The sequence below is a fragment of the Amborella trichopoda genome, chromosome 1, assembly GCF_054954075.1.
Source record: "Amborella trichopoda isolate Santa Cruz 75 chromosome 1, AtrichopodaSantaCruz75HAP2 v2.0, whole genome shotgun sequence".
Classification (NCBI taxonomy): domain Eukaryota; kingdom Viridiplantae; phylum Streptophyta; class Magnoliopsida; order Amborellales; family Amborellaceae; genus Amborella; species Amborella trichopoda.
The window spans coordinates 50276506-50293850 of NC_142336.1; the positions used below are offsets into that span (position 1 = coordinate 50276506).

Here is a 17345-nt window from a genome sequence, read left to right on the forward strand (position 1 = left end):
TTCATCATTCTTATTGAAAAATAATGTATGTCATGAAATTTCTCCACTGCAAACTTTGCATTCAAAACTTTTATTGCCTTACCAAAAACCCTAAACCAGGCTCTGATACCACTTGTTATGCACGGAAGCTCTGAAATCGATGGGTTAATATTTGACAAATAAAGTATGAGAAATAAAGTATGAACACATACAACAAGAATACAAAGATTTATGTGGTTCACCCAAGAGGGCTACATCCACGGGCACGACAAACATAAATCTATTATACCAATAAAAGTTACATCAAAGATTTTGGAACAAACCTCAACAAAAATCCCAAATCGAGAAAACCCTTTTAAACAACTCTTCATTCATTATCTTTACTTCTGGCAACCATTACCAACAACACTGAATAGAGACGCGAGAGCAACGAAAAACTTACTTTCATTCTAACTAAAAGGAGAATAACTCAAAATCTTTATGGAACATTTTCTCTGCAAGAAACAAACAAGGCTCTCAATCTTTGGTACTTTAAAAGAGGCACCATCACAATTATTCTTTCAAAATGAAGCTTTCTTCTCTCTAAGAGGGAGTTGCATCTTATGCACATGAGGCTCTAGCTCCCTTTTTCTCTAGAGGAATCACCATTCCCATATAGTTACCCAAATAGGGTATACAAATTCCCTGTACTTTCATTCCATAAATATATATATAAAATTAGGAGTCCATAGTAAATAGAAAACTTCCTATATATATATATATATATATAAACCAAGAGATACATCCAAGATTCCTAATCTTTTTGAATTTCTATTTCTTTTAGGAAACTTATCAATATCAATCTCATAAAATATGAGAATATCTCAATCCCACATAATATGAAAATATTTCAATTACACATAATATAAATTAATCTCAATCAATCCCATAAAATATGAGATTTTTCTTTTATGGGTGATTTTGGATAGCACCAAATCTAACAGAGCCCCTTTAATTATATAAAGAAAAAGTATACAATGTGACCATTTACCTTTGGTATAAGCTGGTCACAATTAATCTTCACTGTTAGATGTGAAATTGAGTGATTGCATTTATTCCACTAACCAAGCTCAAAGTTCAAAATAAATTTTCTCAAATTTTGTGATACACCCAAGCTATCAGATTTCACTTCGGATGATTATAAGTAATTGTGATCTCCTTGTACCAAATGTAAATGGTCTCAGTGTATACAATCCTTTTTATAAAACATTTTATTTTCAAACACTCTGAATAAATAGGGCCATCTAGTCATAGGGCTACTTTGTTATCTATGTAGGGCATGTCAAGCCTGTTTGAATTTTGAAACCTTCGTGGGGCCTGTCGGGCCTGGTTGGGTTTGTAATAATGCATGTTAACTTAAAATGCCGGGCCCAAACCTACCGATGCCCCAGCCTACCCGAGCCCACTTACACTCATATCCTTAAGTGACCATTCTCACTAGGATAACAGTAATAGAATATACATGTCATAAGATTGGTAGTCCCTAACAACTGTCCCTTATCTCCTACAATATGTGGATCTCACTAAGACAAGGGTGTTTTGTCCATTAGTGATGCACTTATCACATTTTTTGGAAGTCCAATGACTTGATGTAGCAGTTTTATTATTTAATTTTGCAAACATTTGGCAGAACATAAGAAAACAAATAAAAAAAATTGAGGCTACTTTCCATGGCAAATGTCGTATAACTAGTGTCAAGCTCCATTATACATGTTAAATTACACATACTACTGTGTTAGAAAATTAAAAATAATAAACAACAAAGTGGCCTATTACAGGAAACGCGTTATGTAGGTTAAAAGAGATTCAAAGAACCTAACAAACAATAAAAAATATAAATGAGAGACATTCAATTCGTGAGAGGCTCTCCTCAGGAGACCAAGATACCCGTGGACGTTATTTTGAAAATTAGGGGGTAATGCGGTTATCTTTTGTTCCCTGCAATGTTTCAAAATTTTCCGATCTGGATGAGAAATTGGCGATTCAAATCGGATATCAATGTAAACAAGCCTCTTCCCTAGTTGGAATTTGGAAAACCGACCGATTCTTATGGACTTGTTCGGCTTCATCAAAAAATTGAACAAGTTTGTCAGGAAATCGGACGACCTGAATCAATGCAATCACCTAACTCCCATCCATTTATTTATTTTTAATTAAAATTATTTATGTAATATTTTGTGGTCAATTCTTGGGCCAGAGTTCACTTAGTCCATATCTCTGAATCGTCGATTTGGATTGCATTTTAAGAGGGCCAAATGACATGTCCGATCCGGTTTTTGAAACATGGTTCTCGGCTTCATGAAGATAAAATGCACTCCACCAAATAAAAGAATTTGGTAATTTAAAGTTTTAAACAATGTTATGAAAAAACAAATTGGAACAAAGTAAACTACTTTAAGGGGCCAATACTTACTGTGTGTATGGTTTCTATACGGTTGCAACCTTAAACAATCCAATTAAGACACACTTCCAAATTTTATCGTAACATATAATTTTGTTGTAATTTTTTTTTAGAATTATCTAAAAATCTATTTTTATATCTAATTAGAAAATTTTAAACTTAAAAAATAGTTAAAATCAAATAAATTTATAAACATATGAAAATATTTAAAATAGACGGTCTAGATATTGTGTTGCAATATGCACTATTTTTGAGACTTAAAAATTTTATTTATTTTTTGATATTCATATATCTCGACGTTTCCAATAGATTTTTAAGGTGCATATATAACTCTACAATTTTAAAGTTGCAACCTTATATAAACTTTTTTCATATTTAAATACGTGTTAGGTACATACCAAATATTAATACCGTGTGAAATAGCAAACTGCGAGATTGGGCCCGGATGCTTATTAATACTAAGAAAAATAGCAGAATGTGAGATTGGACCAGGATGCTTATTAAATTTCCTAGACACCCTTAATTTAGAAGTTTCATACCGAATTCTAGCACTCGGCTCGGGTGAGGTAGAAAGCATAAATTTATACTAAAAGTGACCAAATCTCCTCCAGACGCCATATAAAAGCCTACTGTGATTGCATGGAAACGAACCAAGTAAATTAATGTAAAAAAAATAAACCATAATTATAGGCAATTTACAGAAAATATTACTTCAGTTTTTTAGAATTGAAAATAGTGTAATATATTTCATATTCTATACTTGTGTCCCGCTTATGACGGCGTATTGCTTTTTTTTTTTCCTTTTTTTTTTTTTTTGTGAAATTCAATAATCTTAAAGTTGTGGCATCCGCAATTATCAAAAAAATACAAAAAGTTTAATAATAAAAAGACCAAAATGACCCTGCACGATTCAAGGGCATTTGGGTAAGTTTTATTTCTTTCAAATTATTCTTTTGCATTTTTTTACAGGTGCGTGATGCTAATAAATATAGATTTCCCAGATTTGAGGTGGATTTGATTTATAGGAAAAAATAAATTTAAAAAAAACAACACACTTTAAGAAAATGGAACTTGAGGTAAATAAAAAATGTTGGAGATTATCTTTAAATTTCAAAAATAAAATACGTTTTTTCTCTATTTCCAAAATAATATGTAATCTTTAATTAAAATTATTCTCAAATTCTGAAAAGAAAATTTTGGTTTTTGATACTTAAATGTAACTGTTTAGATTAATTGGATAATCCTTGTTCAGTCTTAGAGCATTATTTTTTTGAGGAAAATACAAAAAGGACAGTTTAGATTAATTGGATAATCTTTGTTCAGTCTGAGAGCATTATTTTTTGAGACAAGTACAAAACTTGGCTGTCTTTTTTAAGCTGATCGCTCAATTGAGGAGTTATATCCTCAAATTTTGTGGTCCAAAAGGTACGACCAGATAGGATTTTCCCCCACGTAGTGAACGGTTGAAATGCTTCCTCGAGAACCCGTAATCTTTTGGCCCCGTATAAAGAGTGGTAAGGGTTGGAGATAATAATTGTGTATGAGAATATAGAGAAAAACTATCCTGTTATGGAAAAGATTTTGTGCAGTTTTTTTAATGGAGGTGTTTTTTTTAGTGGGAAAGAGAGGCCCTCCTGTTTGTTTTAAGTAAATTAGGATTTAGCTTTTTGAAGGCATTTGTATGGTGGTGTTAGTGATGAGAATGGAAGCCAGAAGGCCGTGATTAATATGCCGGCCGTGATTAAGATGCCAAGGTGTTACCACTACAACCTCAGCTCCTTTCCCAAATTCTATGGAGGTGTTTCCATCGAAAAGGATATTCACAATTTATGGTAGGCATAATTTCTTTGGCACGGGCTAATTTTTAGAAAATGGAAGCTAGTGAAAATAAAAAAAAATTATTTAATTACATGTATATGGAATTGGCCTATTGTTTTTAATGTAATAATCATTCTATTAAAGTTTGTTTAAAATTCTTTGCATAAAATCAAGTGGGAAATTTACGTAATTTTGAATTATATAAGTTGTTTTATATAGTTCGTATTTTGCATTGAACTAGTTTATTTTTTGATACATTGAATTAAGCTAAAATTTTGTATGTTCATATTGCTCACCATTACATATGCCTATAAAAATATTAAAAAATAGAAAAAATAACATATATCCACTATATTTAATATTATTACGGAATTACTGCGAAGTTTTTGTTATTACATGTATACCCAAATTTTCAACTTCATAACATTTTTCTCTTACAAAAATAGAACTTTCCTTTTCACTTAAAAAAAAACCAAATATTTTAAAAAATAAGATTTTTCGATTTTCAAAACCAAAATATATAAACGAAAAATAAGCTTTTTCAATTTTCAAAACCAAAATATTTAAACGAAAAATAAGCTTTTTCGATTTAAAACCGAAAAGTAACTTAATTGGGTTTTTCAAAAATCGAAATTAGGTTTCCTCTCTCAACAAAAAAAAAAAAAAAACGTAACTTAATTCCAATTATCAGTTTTTGAAAAACTGAAATTATCTAATTTTCAATTTTTGAAAAACTAAAAACACGACATTTTCATTTGGAAATTTATTCGTATATAAACCAATGGCAACTGAAAACCAATGACAACAAAAAAGAAACGAAATATAAATGAAGTTTGAATAACTTGATGATTACTCCTCTATGTGAAGATCGTAACCGTTAAATCTTCCATCATATGGAAATCCAAAAGGGCATTTTTCTTTCAAAAATAGTACACCGTTGGATCCTTTCTAAAAAGCGATCGGCGTACCAGGGCTACATTCCGCTATTTCGGGAAAGTACCAAATATCCCACTACCCCTTGCCACTAAGGATCTTCCCCGATAATCCTAAAAACTGTCAGGGGCTTTTCCGGAACTCTTTAACGTACGGACTGTACGGATGAAGCAAGTATTTGCGGAAATCCAAGGTTCATTTCGTCCATCGTATCTTTGAAACAGATTTCTTCATTCCCCTTTTTTTAATTCTACCAGCCTCCTTTGACTTTTATTTCAAAAATGACCACTAACGCCCCAATCTTCTCCTAAAACGTCAGATCCACCCCAATGTTCCTCAAAATACCATAAACACCCCTTTATTCCTATTATATCCCTCAACCCAAGCACTCTCCTCCTATTTCTCCTCGATATATGAGGCTCACTCCAGGGGTATATCAGACTCTTTTACAGTCAACAAGAATATCTTTAAAAAGAAAGGGACACTTGGGTGTTCTTGCGATTTATTAAAAAGAAGAGGATATATAGAGTAATTCAGATTTGAGGAGCCGCATACTGTGTTTATAATGTATACGGTATATGTACGTGGAGGCCGGTAATGCGGAGCCGTACCCATTCATTGAACCTTAGAATTTGTTTTGTTTTTTTTTGCTTTTTGGCAAAGGTGTTGCAGAGCTTTTCATGGCGTAGAAGAGCACTGGGCTTTCTCATTTACACGGTTTGTTATACCTATTTTCGTATATTTTTATAGTCCAGAGCGCCGGAATTCGTAGGTAGGTGCAGGGAGCTACGTTAGGTGCTCACCTTTCTCTTTCGGATCCGAGATTTGTTGAGAAAAAAAGCTGTAGTTTTAGGTGTTTCTGGACCGATAGATTTCAGGTCAATGTCAGATTAAACTCTCTCTCTCTCTCTCTCGCTATCTATCTATCTATCATCTCTATCTCTTTCTCTCTCTTATTTGGGTTTTAGATGATGTGGGTTCTTTTGGTCTTTGGGGTTGAGTAGTCATAATTTTGTTTTGTTTTTTGTTTCTTATTTCTTGTTTTTCGTTTTTATGGTGGTTGTGGAAGTGATTGGTTTTTCACCCGATTGGTCGAGAAACATTGAGTTCTCTCTCTTTTTTACTTTCTTTTTCTTTTGTTTGGATTAAGATTTGGCTATTTGGGATTATTTTTTGTTGTTTTTTTTTACATTCCTTTTGATTCATGGGTGGGTTTTTAGGGTTTGAAAGATTTCGTGACTATGAGATTTAAGTTGGTAGATGGTTTAATGGATGTGAAACTGGGGTCTATAGTCTGGATTTTTGATGTTTTTGATGGGTTTTGGGATAGGACGGTCTATGAGTTTTTTGCTTAGATGGAATCAGCGTCTTCTTGCTGTGATTTAAAGGTTGTTAAAGAATTGCAGGAATCCAATACTTTTTATAGGGTTCAGTTAAGATCCTTAATTGCAGGAATGTGAAAAACTGGGTTTTGAAGCTTTTGTGAAAAAATTTGGTGGTTTATCAAAGTTTGCAGAAATGGGGTTTCTGTTTCTGTCGATCCAATGGTTTTTGATGGGTTTTTCGAGGACCCAATAACTGAATTCCCTTTTGTCACGATTAAAGAGATTGGTTTTCCTTATCTGGATTTCAATTTTCAGGAGCAATATTTTTATGGTTTTTAGGGTGTTATGGTGTTTTAAGGGTTTCTTAGCTGGCACTGAACTGGGTTTCCTTTGTTAGATTTAGGAGAATTGTGTTCTTCCATTTTCAAGTGTCTTAAGCATTTCTGGTCCTTTTTGAGATCTTCTTAGCTAAAACTGTTGCTTCTTAGGGTTTCTATTATTTGTTTAGTGCTTTCTACAAGATGGTTGAAGAAAATAGCTCTTGGGTAAGAAGGGTCAAATATTCCAATACTGTTTGTCATAGATTTGATGCTTCTAGGTTTGCATCACTCCCAATCCTGAGACCCGATTTCCCAATTATTAAACCTGATCCATTTTTGGGTCAATTCACAAAAGAACCTGCAACTTCAAAACCCATCTCTCAACCTTCAGAGAAAAAAGACTCAAAACGCATCTTGCAACCTTCAGAGAAAAAAGATAAAGATATTAAACATAAACAGCCTTTGAATAGCAAAATTAAGTTCGATTTTGGTCAAAACAAGCACAACTGGAAGAATAATAAGACCAGATCTCTCTCCCCTATACCTCAGAGCATTCTTTCTGATGCCTTTAAAGAAGCCAAACACGAGAAGAAAGTGAGATCTTCGACTCCTGGACCTAGGAGAAATAGTCTAGATAAGAGTCATAGCAACTGGTTTTCACCCAAAATATCTGATTCTTTGTCTCCATTTAATTCTCCTCTCCAATCATGGTCACCTATTAAAAACAATGAGAAGAAATCCAAGAATCGAAAGGAAAATTCATGGGCTAAGTACTTTGATCATGGAGGAGGGAGAGTTACAGCTGTAGAGACTGCTCAAGAATGGATGGTGGATTTGTCGAAGTTGTTTTTAGGCCTAAGGTTTGCATCTGGGGCTCACAGTCGACTCTACCATGGCATTTACAAGGATCAACCTGTTGCTGTTAAGGTAATTAGGCAACCTGATGATGACGAAAATGGAGTATTGGCTGCTCGTTTGGAGAAGCAGTTTAACAGAGAGGTCACTCTTCTCTCTCACCTCTACCACCGAAATGTCATACAGGTAATTGGTTCACTTTTAAATGGAATCTTGAATGTGGGCTATTCTATTCGTTCCCTCATCTTGTGTCTTCCTCTCATTTGCTGCCTTGATAAAGCTGTAGGTTGAGCAGTTCATGTTAACTCATTAATCTTTCTGATGTTTTTCTCTTTGATCTTTCAATCCTTTTTTCTTTTGTTTCCCTTACATTCTTTCATTCTTTCTTGTCTTTCTCCCTGGTATTTTGGCTATGATCTTGTGCCAGTATGATAGATACATGTTCTTTTTTATGGTACTTTTCAATTGTTTCATTGAATTGTTTATCAATCAATTTTTTTCTCTCCTTTTTATGTGAATGTTTTATTTTTCCTTTCCTTCTTGCCATATAATAATAGATTGGTGGTCCACCCAAAGATGATGTATTTCTCAGATGGGTTCACTCAGTTTTAGATATTTCATGCACGGCACTTTATAACTGATTTTTTTCTCCAGGTTATTTGGTTTTGCCTCATTCCCATATGAATAACTTTTTGTCTAATAAAACTTTTTATAGCTGAATTTTCTCATTGTTACGTATACATTTGTTTTGAGTTATTGGCATCGGTTGCTGACCTCCAATAGTATGACTCCTTGTCTGATTTCTTTTTCTTGTAAACTATGGTGGTGTTGTTGATTACCACCCTTTTCTAGTAATCCAGTTCAAATATGTTCCTTCTTAGATGGTTGAATTTAAATAATTAGGAGCTCTGATAAAGTGGCTTTTGACATGGTTTCCCCATTTGGATTTCCATTTCCAGATTTAACTGATCTGTTGTTTTGTTAAGTCTGAATTTTTCTACATAGTGTAAAATGGTATCTGCATGGTACTCTGTAATGTTTTACTTAAAATTCCAAATTATAGTCTACAATTGTGCTTTTCACACGCAATGAATATTTAGTGAAACAATTGGACAACGGCCTGAGATAAAATGGCATAGTTTATTACACGAATGGAAAATGGTAGGATTTGTATCAGTCAAAAAAGACTGACAGACTCATGACCATCAGAATCTGGGGAGGAGATGGATAAAGAAAATCCTTAGTGTTGCATATAAAGAGAAGTGCTTTGCGTATTAAATATATAAAGAAACAAACTTGTAATTTGTAAAAAGCTACATTCCATGACAAAACTGGCGCATCCACACACAGATGGAGGTAGTGAGTGTCCATATTCGTGGTTAGTTGAAACTGCTGAAATTCTGTTTTTGTGAGAGCTGAAGCTTGTTTTCAAGGATATTGGTTCTTTTGCTTCTTTCAATTACAATAAAATGGTTAGACTAGATGACACACTAAAAAGTTACACCTGCTCTCTTGAATATACAATTTAGCAAATGGAGGCCATGACATGCAGAATCAAACACACGAGCCCTATATTCCCATTAATTGCATCTTTCTCTATTTTGCTAGGAATATGTAACAAAGGCAGTTGGTTATCTATGGTTTTGGCCTTTGATGTAACTCCCCCCCTCCCTCCCCCCTTCTTCTTCTTCTTCCTCCTCCTCTCTCTCTCTCTCTCTCTCTCTCTCTCTCTCCTCTCTCTCTCTTCTCATCCCCTATCCCCACTATATGGTAAGTTTGAAAAATGTCTCTCTCTCTCTCTCAACTCGCCCCCTCCCCCTTTCCCCACTATAAGGTAACTTTGAAAAATGTCTCTCTTTTCCCTCCTCCCCCACCCCCACCCCCACCCCCACCCCCACTCTAAGGTAAGTTTGAAAAATGTTTGCTTACAGTCCTCTCTCATTTTATACAGTTGGTGGCGGCATGTAGAAACCCCCCAGTCTTCTGTGTCATCACCGAGTACCTATCGGGAGGCTCACTGAGGTCATTCCTTCACAAACTTAAACCGGGTTCACTCACTCTCGAGAAAATAATTAAGATCTCGTTAGATATTGCAAGAGGAATGGAATATGTGCACTCTCAAGGGGTTATTCATAGAGATCTTAAGCCCGAGAACATGCTTTTTGATGAGGACATGTGTTTGAAAATCGCGGATTTTGGGATAGGTTGTGAAGAGAAACATTGTGACTCGTTATCTGAGGACCCAGGAACATTTCGATGGATGGCACCTGAGATGATTAAGCACAAAGCTTATGGTCGTAAAGTTGATGTGTATAGCTTTGGGCTTGTGTTATGGGAGATGGTGACTGGGACCATCCCTTATGAGGATATGACCCCCATTCAGGCTGCCTTTGCCGTGGTGAACAAGGTGTGCTTTGCTTTTTATACTGACGAGCACTATTGTAGCATTTCTTTTTTCTGGAGGTTTTTTACTATTGGTTAATGAATAAATCTAGCTTAGGTTGCACCAAGTATATGGAAGGTAGTATATTGTCCAGTTGATTGCGGAAACCATGGTCCATTGAGTTCATGACTATCGCATGATATGTTTGGATGGTGATGAAGATAGAGTGGGCCCTTCTGGATAGAAAGTGAACCTCACGGTGGGTCCCACTATGTCTTCATCAATGCCTGTCATTTCATATTTTTTGTCTTTCTCTGAAATTCGTCATGGATTTACTTCTTTGCGTTAGTATATTGACTTTTTTTTTATGATGGAATAAATCTAGCATTGGATGCACTAATTATATGGGAAAGTGTACATTAAAATAGACTGTGGAAAACTGGATTCCGTTGGGGTCATGACTGTCTGATGAAATGATGGACAGTGATGAAAAGAGAGTAGGGATCCACCAGAATTGGACATGAACTAAATGGTAGGATCCACTTTCTTCAGAAGAGGTCATCATATCATTGGATGGTTATGGTCCCATTTGACTCAGTTTTCCACATTCTATCCTCGTTAGACTATTATGCTATCCCCAAACCCAAGTTAGCTTGCTTGCATAGTTGTGTTTTGAGGCCTTATATAAGGCCAGAAATGCGATCTTCTGTGAAACTTGGATCATTATATATCATATTTTTCTCTTTACCTGCTTATTTAGGCTTGGAGGTTATTTTGCAACTCATTAGTTCTATCATTCCCGATTTTCACTTTTTCATAATCAGTTTTTACTTATTTGCAGTTTATGATGCTTATGCTTCTCTTTTATTATTAGAAATTATTAGGAGCCTTGTGATATTTTTGTAAACAGTAATGTGGAGAATATCTGAGACAATGTATTTAAGGATCCAATACATCGTTTGTTTTGTCTTGCAATTGCTACATTCTGAAATAAATGCGATCTGCGTGCTTTTGTCTTTTTTATTTAGATGTTAAAGAACACTGGAAATGTTCTGTCAACTTTACAGCACGAGTACGGTTTATCTGCTTGGATGAATACCTTTGAAACTATATGTTTTTTCAATCTGCCTCCATTGCATATTGAAAACTGCTTATTTTTAGGGAGGGACGAGAGAGAATTATTTCTAAAACAGGTCTTGTAGTACATTGTTAGTCTTTGATCTACACTATGTTCTAACTGTATTATAAGGTCACGGTACTTATCCCTTGGAACAATGTGTGCATTTATATCTATTTTCCATTTAAAAGTTAGGAATTGAAGAGTTAGAATTCGTTCTTAATTATCATGCTACCAATATCTACAAAACCTACGGAAAAGTTCCTTCAATATCTGTAAGCATTTTCAAAATTATGGAAACATCCAAATTTTCTCACCTCGGGTCTAAATAATTTTTTTCCTACTAAAACTTACGGCGTCTATGATGAGTTCTCTTCATTTGTGAAAAATTCAAACCGTCTTCACTCCTATGACCTTTGCATTGTTACACAGGCTTTCATGCTTTCCTTCTTTCTTTCATGACATGAACTTGGTTTTCTTTCACTGTCAAAAAGTAACGACTTATGTTTTTATATTTGCAGAATTTGAGGCCAACTATTCCTTTGGGGTGTCCGTCTCCTCTACGGGCTTTGATTGAGCAGTGCTGGTCCTTGCTTCCTGAGAAGAGGCCTGAATTTTGGCAGATTGTGAAGGTTTTGGAGCAATTTGAGTCTTCTCTTGGCAAGGATGGAACGCTATGCCTGGCTCAAAATGTGATAGCCGGTCAAGACCACAAGAAGCGGCTCACTAACTGGCTTCACAAGCTCACCATAGCCAATCCTGAACTCACCTCCACGCGTAAATAGTTTTAGTCTTGTAATCATCTTTTCCCTCAGTCGTTGCTATGTGATTTCACTGTTTCCCGTAGTAATGATACTGGTTACCTTTCATCCATGCTCTAGTTTTAACAAATCTCGTGCAATATATGTGAGGGACATGTGTTATGATACATATGAGCAGAGAAAGTCTAGGGTCATACATGGCTATATCAATTGATGGATGGTGATATGGAGGGGACCTGAACTTGCTACTAGGGTGTGTCGTGTTTGGGGGGTCCTCATTGTCTCCTTGGTTGGACATGTTATGACCCTGGATATTTGATGGTCATATGGATCACAAGTATATAGATGTACAGGGAAAAGTATGCCAAGCATAATGTGTACATTATGAATGTTTTATGGAGACTGGACTGGGCTGTGATCAGTCGAACCGGTTGAGCAGCCAACTTGCCTCCTTGGCCAATCCGGTGAAGTCATCAGATCAAGAATATCATAAAACAGGTCATGACAGGTCATACCAGAGCAACTGCTTAGTTACTACGGCTCCTTTAAGAGCCCTTAATTTGGACTTTCATCTAGTTTTAGCTAGATCTTTCATGCATTTCTGCATCTCTATTTTTGCCTTGCCTACCTGCCATATTTGTAATAGGGTGCGGTTTGTATAGAGCCTAGGCTCTAAACAATCAAATTGGAGCCTACTTTCAAGTAGTATTGGGAAATGTGGTTTCATTACCGGAAATCTTTGTAATAGCCTTAAAATATATTTTTATATTTATTTATAAAGTTTATAGCTTCAAAAATAGTGTAGATCAACCGATCTATGAAAACTTGAAAATCTTGAAAATTGACGGTCAAAAAATGCGATACAAAATACACTATTTCCAAAACTAGAAATCCAATTTTTTCTTATGTCCATGCATCTTGATGTTGTGATGATCAATTTGAAGATATTTGAGTATCAAAACAACATCTTGGAGTGAAATTTTTGAGGTAGGCTCAAATTTGATTATTTAGAGCCTCGGCTCTATATAAACTTTTCCCTTTGTAATATAATCCCTGAGATTTAGTAAAAAAAAACTTTCTCATTAAACCCTATTATCTCTCTACTTTATCTTAATTTAATATTTTTAGTTTTGTCAAAAATTTGGAAAGATTCCCGTATCTTGAATTTAAATTGTAACATGTGGAAACCCTACCTTGTTTTCTGTCGACTCTTTTTTTTTTTTTTTTACAACTTTTTATCTTTTTCATTTCTTTGGTATGTTTTGGCCTGGATTTTTTCCCTTTCGTTTTTTCTCTCTCCCAGGCACATAGACATGTTGGGTTATCTTGGAAGTCTTCATCCACCACTATTTTTGAGCTCGAAAACCTTGATATTGTGTTAGACTGGATTTGTAATCCATTTTGTGGTCACTGAAATTGCTGCATCCAAAGCTATAGCTTTTTTTTTTTTTTAAGATTTATTATTTAGTTTTCCTTTATTATAATTTTTTAATTTGAAATTTTCATTTGTGTGTGTATTGAAATGGTTCGACCAGTCCTACAAGTTATGACTTGACTATTCCCTTGCCCGGTTCAAGAACAGGTCTCTTCTGATAACACTAGTGCGAAATATAGTACTTCATCCCCAAGGTCCGTGCACAATGATGGATGGTGGGCATGAACCATTTTTTAATCCCGATTACACACCTATTTAATGATTTATATCAAGGAAAAGTATATAATGAGATCATTTATTTTTGGGACAATGTGGTCACAATTAATTTGGATCATTGGATATGAAATTGGGTGGGTACATTTATTTCATTAACCAAGCTCAAAGTTTAATTTTTTTTCGAACTTTGTGCCACCCAAACTGATTATAAATAATCTTGACCTCGGACCTAAGGCAAATGGTCTCGTATATAATCTCTTATATGAATTGGCCGTTTGTTCTGTAAACCAATTCGTTTATGCATGCAATTATAATAGGTGCTTCCGAATTTGTGATCTGTTCCAAATTGAAAAGGTCTATGAATCTACTGCATGTGGAATTGTGATGATGAATACTTGTATGGTGGCAATTCTATATCTCTTTATTTAAAAATTACCAACCCTACCCTCTATTCGGGAGTGTGCATTTTCCATGTGTGGTTTCAATAGGAATATCAATAGGAATAGGAAGTAGCTAGGAACTCTCTCTATTTTTCGGCTCCAATCCCATATTATGAGTTTAATAAATTGTCCATTTCAAGGTACCTATTCCAGTCCCCGCATCCCTCCCTCCCTCCCCCCCCCGGCCTCTCTCTCTCTTTCTCTCTCACCCACACACACCCCAGTTCTCCCAACTTGCTGATAATTCTGGACATTTTGTTTTGTCGACCCTAACTATGTGTAGGGTTGGGTATGGCTCGAGTCCGGCTGGACTTAGAGCCAGACCCAGACCCGAAAGTATTTGGGTCCAAGTTTTGAACCCGACCGGACCCATCGGGTCCAAATATTGGACCCATACCCATACCCGTTGGGTCCAAAGATTGGACCCGTACCTGTGAGGTCCCGGATCTATCCTGTCGGGTCTTGGGTCCATTGCCACCCTCACTATGATTCTTTTTTGTTTTCTTTTTACCATTTTGTTACTATCACATACCCGTATTATTGGTAACAAGGTCATTATCACCTGCTATTAGATTTCAAGACGTCTAGTTTGTCATTTAATAGCTAACAAGCCATCTAATTTGTCATTTAATAGCTAAAGATGACTACGAGTCTTATTGTATACAATACTTAATACACCCAAACCAATAGGGCTTAAAGTACTTTATCGCCAACAATTTATGTGTACGGGTTAAAGTCCACCTAGACCCAGACTCAGGCCCAAATAGCATTTGGGTCCAGGTTTTGGACTTGGACTCGACCCGTCAGGTCCAAATGTTGGACCCATACCCGGACCTGTGTCAGGTATACCTAGCAGGTCTGGGTCGGATCCGGGTCCATTGCCTCCTCTAATTGTGCCACCTTGGCTCCTAATTACTTAAGAGGTTAAGTTCAGCCTTCTCACGCATCTCTCACACAAGCAGGCATGCACACGGTCTACACAAGGGCTAAGAAGGGCATTTTCCCGATTTTATTACTCTGTACAATTACAACATTGCATCAGATGCCTTTCAATGGGTCTGAGCTTGGGGTTTATATGGATCCAGGTTAGAACTTTTGAATTTCAAATACAAGATGCATGGCCTAAATTAAAGCCATCTGGTGGCTAGCTTTTGTCGGGTCAGTTATAGTAACCACCCACGGTCTTACCTGCCATGACTTAGCCGTTACACCCCAAATCTCAGGGCTCCTCATGATGGCCCTGATTTCGTTGAATTTAAATTTGGTGTCTGGCCACCTCGACGACACGAGCTCACCATCTAACTGAGGCCTAAGCCTCCACACATCATAATTGGCACCCGCCTTATCCACCGCAATGGGTCGGTGGACCCAAGGCTTGAGTCCCCTCCTCAAATTGGTCTGTGGGCTTAAATAACTAAGCCACCAAGAGATGAAGGTACATACTGCAAAGTAGCACAAGTTTGTACGTGACCTACACTGAGTCATTCTTGGTTGTTAGCTGCATTGATGGGGTTCCATGCACCTAGCCATTGAGTAGCAAGTATACACCAAGTTGGGGGCCTAAAAAGCCTTACTCACCAACAGTTCTTGACTTCCTTATCAGGAGTCTAGTCAACAACTCCTGGATCCCCTCATAATCCCAAAGTCTAGGTTCTTCTTCGTGCAAACCTTCCCCTTTGATTAGGAACACTCTACCCTTCAATTATTATACTTTGACCATATAAGCACTGAGCCAAGTTGGCCTTGATATTGCTTTCATACTGGATCTGCATGTTTGACGAGGCTCGAACTGGGTGTTTGTCTCATCCTCATGGGATGATAAGGCTTCAATAAGCTCATATGGAACATGGGCTATACCTTGATCTAGTCAGGGAAAGCCAAGCAGTAGGCCAACTTCCCTATCCGCCTGGTCATCTCAAAGGAACCATTGTACTTGTGGATCACTCCATAATGTGCTGTCTTGAAACTGATCTTCTTCGAAATTTGTAGAATCAGCTTGAGCATCACCTAGTCCCTGACTCGGAGTTCAAATGCCTTGAACCTTGGTCTGCATACTTCTTCATACATTTGGTTGCTTGGTCCAGCAGTCATGCACCTCTTTAAACTGCTCCTCTCGAGCCTTAGCTAAGCTCAAGGTAGCTAGGCACTGCGCCTATCTTTGCTACAAGGGCAAGCACATCATGCGATGCTAAGGTGTCATGACCTTGCTCCCTGACCCCTGCCGTCCTATACAGTAGGGCGATAGAGTGCGGGATCGTGACCAGAGGTTGCGTACGTTACTTAGGTGGGAGTGGCATCAACACGTGTTTAGAGTGCGAAATCAAAGCAAACCATGAGAAATAAATAAAAAATCATCCATCAAGCACTGAAAACTGAATAAATTAGAATCATTAAACTTTCATTCAATTCCAAAAGTCTTTACAATATAGTTTAAGGCTTATAAGGCTAACATTCATCTCATACATCAAAACATTATAATGGGCTCGCCATAAAACACCCACTAAGCAGGAAAGAAGATCCCTGACAGGTTCGAACTCCAAGCGCCTGTTACAGAATACTGGATTCAAACAAGCAGAACATATTAAGTTACTCCCGAAGTAGAAGCCACATCGATCAGGCTAAGCCAATCCTGTAACTTGAGGCTTTTACCCTGATTCAGGAGGGAGGATAATGACAAGTGGAGGTCTTACTTTGTAATATCTTTAATCACGTACATATCCCTAGCATGTTTTAGGGTTTTCGATAGGCTGCGGCCTTGTAAGACACGACCCTCTCTTGTGCCCTCAGGCGATAGATCGGTACACTACCATTGGAGAACCCAATGCGTAGTGCCTATGACAATTTGGCTAGAGTGACCCTCCTAGTTATTTACAATCATTTCTCGACTCCACTTATATCATAGGAGTTGAGGCACACTATACCCAACTACCAATGGGGGACCCATTGCGTAGTGGTCATATCACAGAATATCAGTTTTCATATAACATAGTCAGAATATTCACTACCAATGGAGGACCCATTGCGTTACGGTCATGGCATGTATAACAGTATCAATATAACAGAATTATACTATCCACTACCAATGGAGGACTTATTGCGTAGCGGTCATGACATGTATAACAGTATCGATATAACAGAATCATAGTATCCACTACCAATGGAGAACGCATTGCGTAGTGGTCATGGCATGTATTCCAGTATCAATATAACATAATTACAGTATCCACTACCAATGGAAGACCCATTGTCAGAATATTCACTATCAATGAAGGACCCATTGCGTTACGGTCATGACATGTACAACAATATCAATATAACAAAAT

General features: G+C 36.6%; 1 protein-coding gene across 4 annotated transcripts; it reads left to right on the forward strand.

Annotated features, from left to right (window-relative positions):
- The first annotated feature begins 4082 nt into the window (after positions 1-4082).
- Positions 4083-12043, forward strand: LOC18444442 (Protein kinase superfamily protein). 4 transcript variants are annotated; one of them, XM_088870733.1, is made up of 5 exons: positions 4083-4251; positions 5834-5887; positions 7551-7856; positions 9622-10077; positions 11692-12043. In XM_088870733.1, the coding sequence occupies exons 1-5, from the start codon at positions 4249-4251 to the stop codon at positions 11953-11955; spliced, it is 1083 nt and encodes a 360-aa protein (XP_088726859.1). In that variant the 5' UTR covers positions 4083-4248; the 3' UTR covers positions 11956-12043. The 4 variants fall into 4 exon arrangements, with proteins under 4 accessions (XP_088726859.1, XP_088726869.1, XP_088726849.1 ...); XM_088870743.1 differs by lacking the exon at positions 5834-5887; XM_088870723.1 differs by lacking the exon at positions 4083-4251 and having other exon boundaries at positions 5673-5887.
- Positions 12044-17345: the final 5302 nt, after the last annotated feature.

Excerpts from the sequence above, each read along its gene's own strand:
- LOC18444442 (XM_088870712.1), top strand. The coding sequence starts at position 7,017 with ATGGTTGAAGAAAATAGCTCTTGGGTAAGAAGGGTCAAATATTCCAAT. Across the intron at positions 7,857-9,621 it reads ACCACCGAAATGTCATACAG|TTGGTGGCGGCATGTAGAAA; the intron begins GTAATTGGTTCA and ends CATTTTATACAG. Across the intron at positions 10,078-11,691 it reads CCTTTGCCGTGGTGAACAAG|AATTTGAGGCCAACTATTCC; the intron begins GTGTGCTTTGCT and ends TTATATTTGCAG.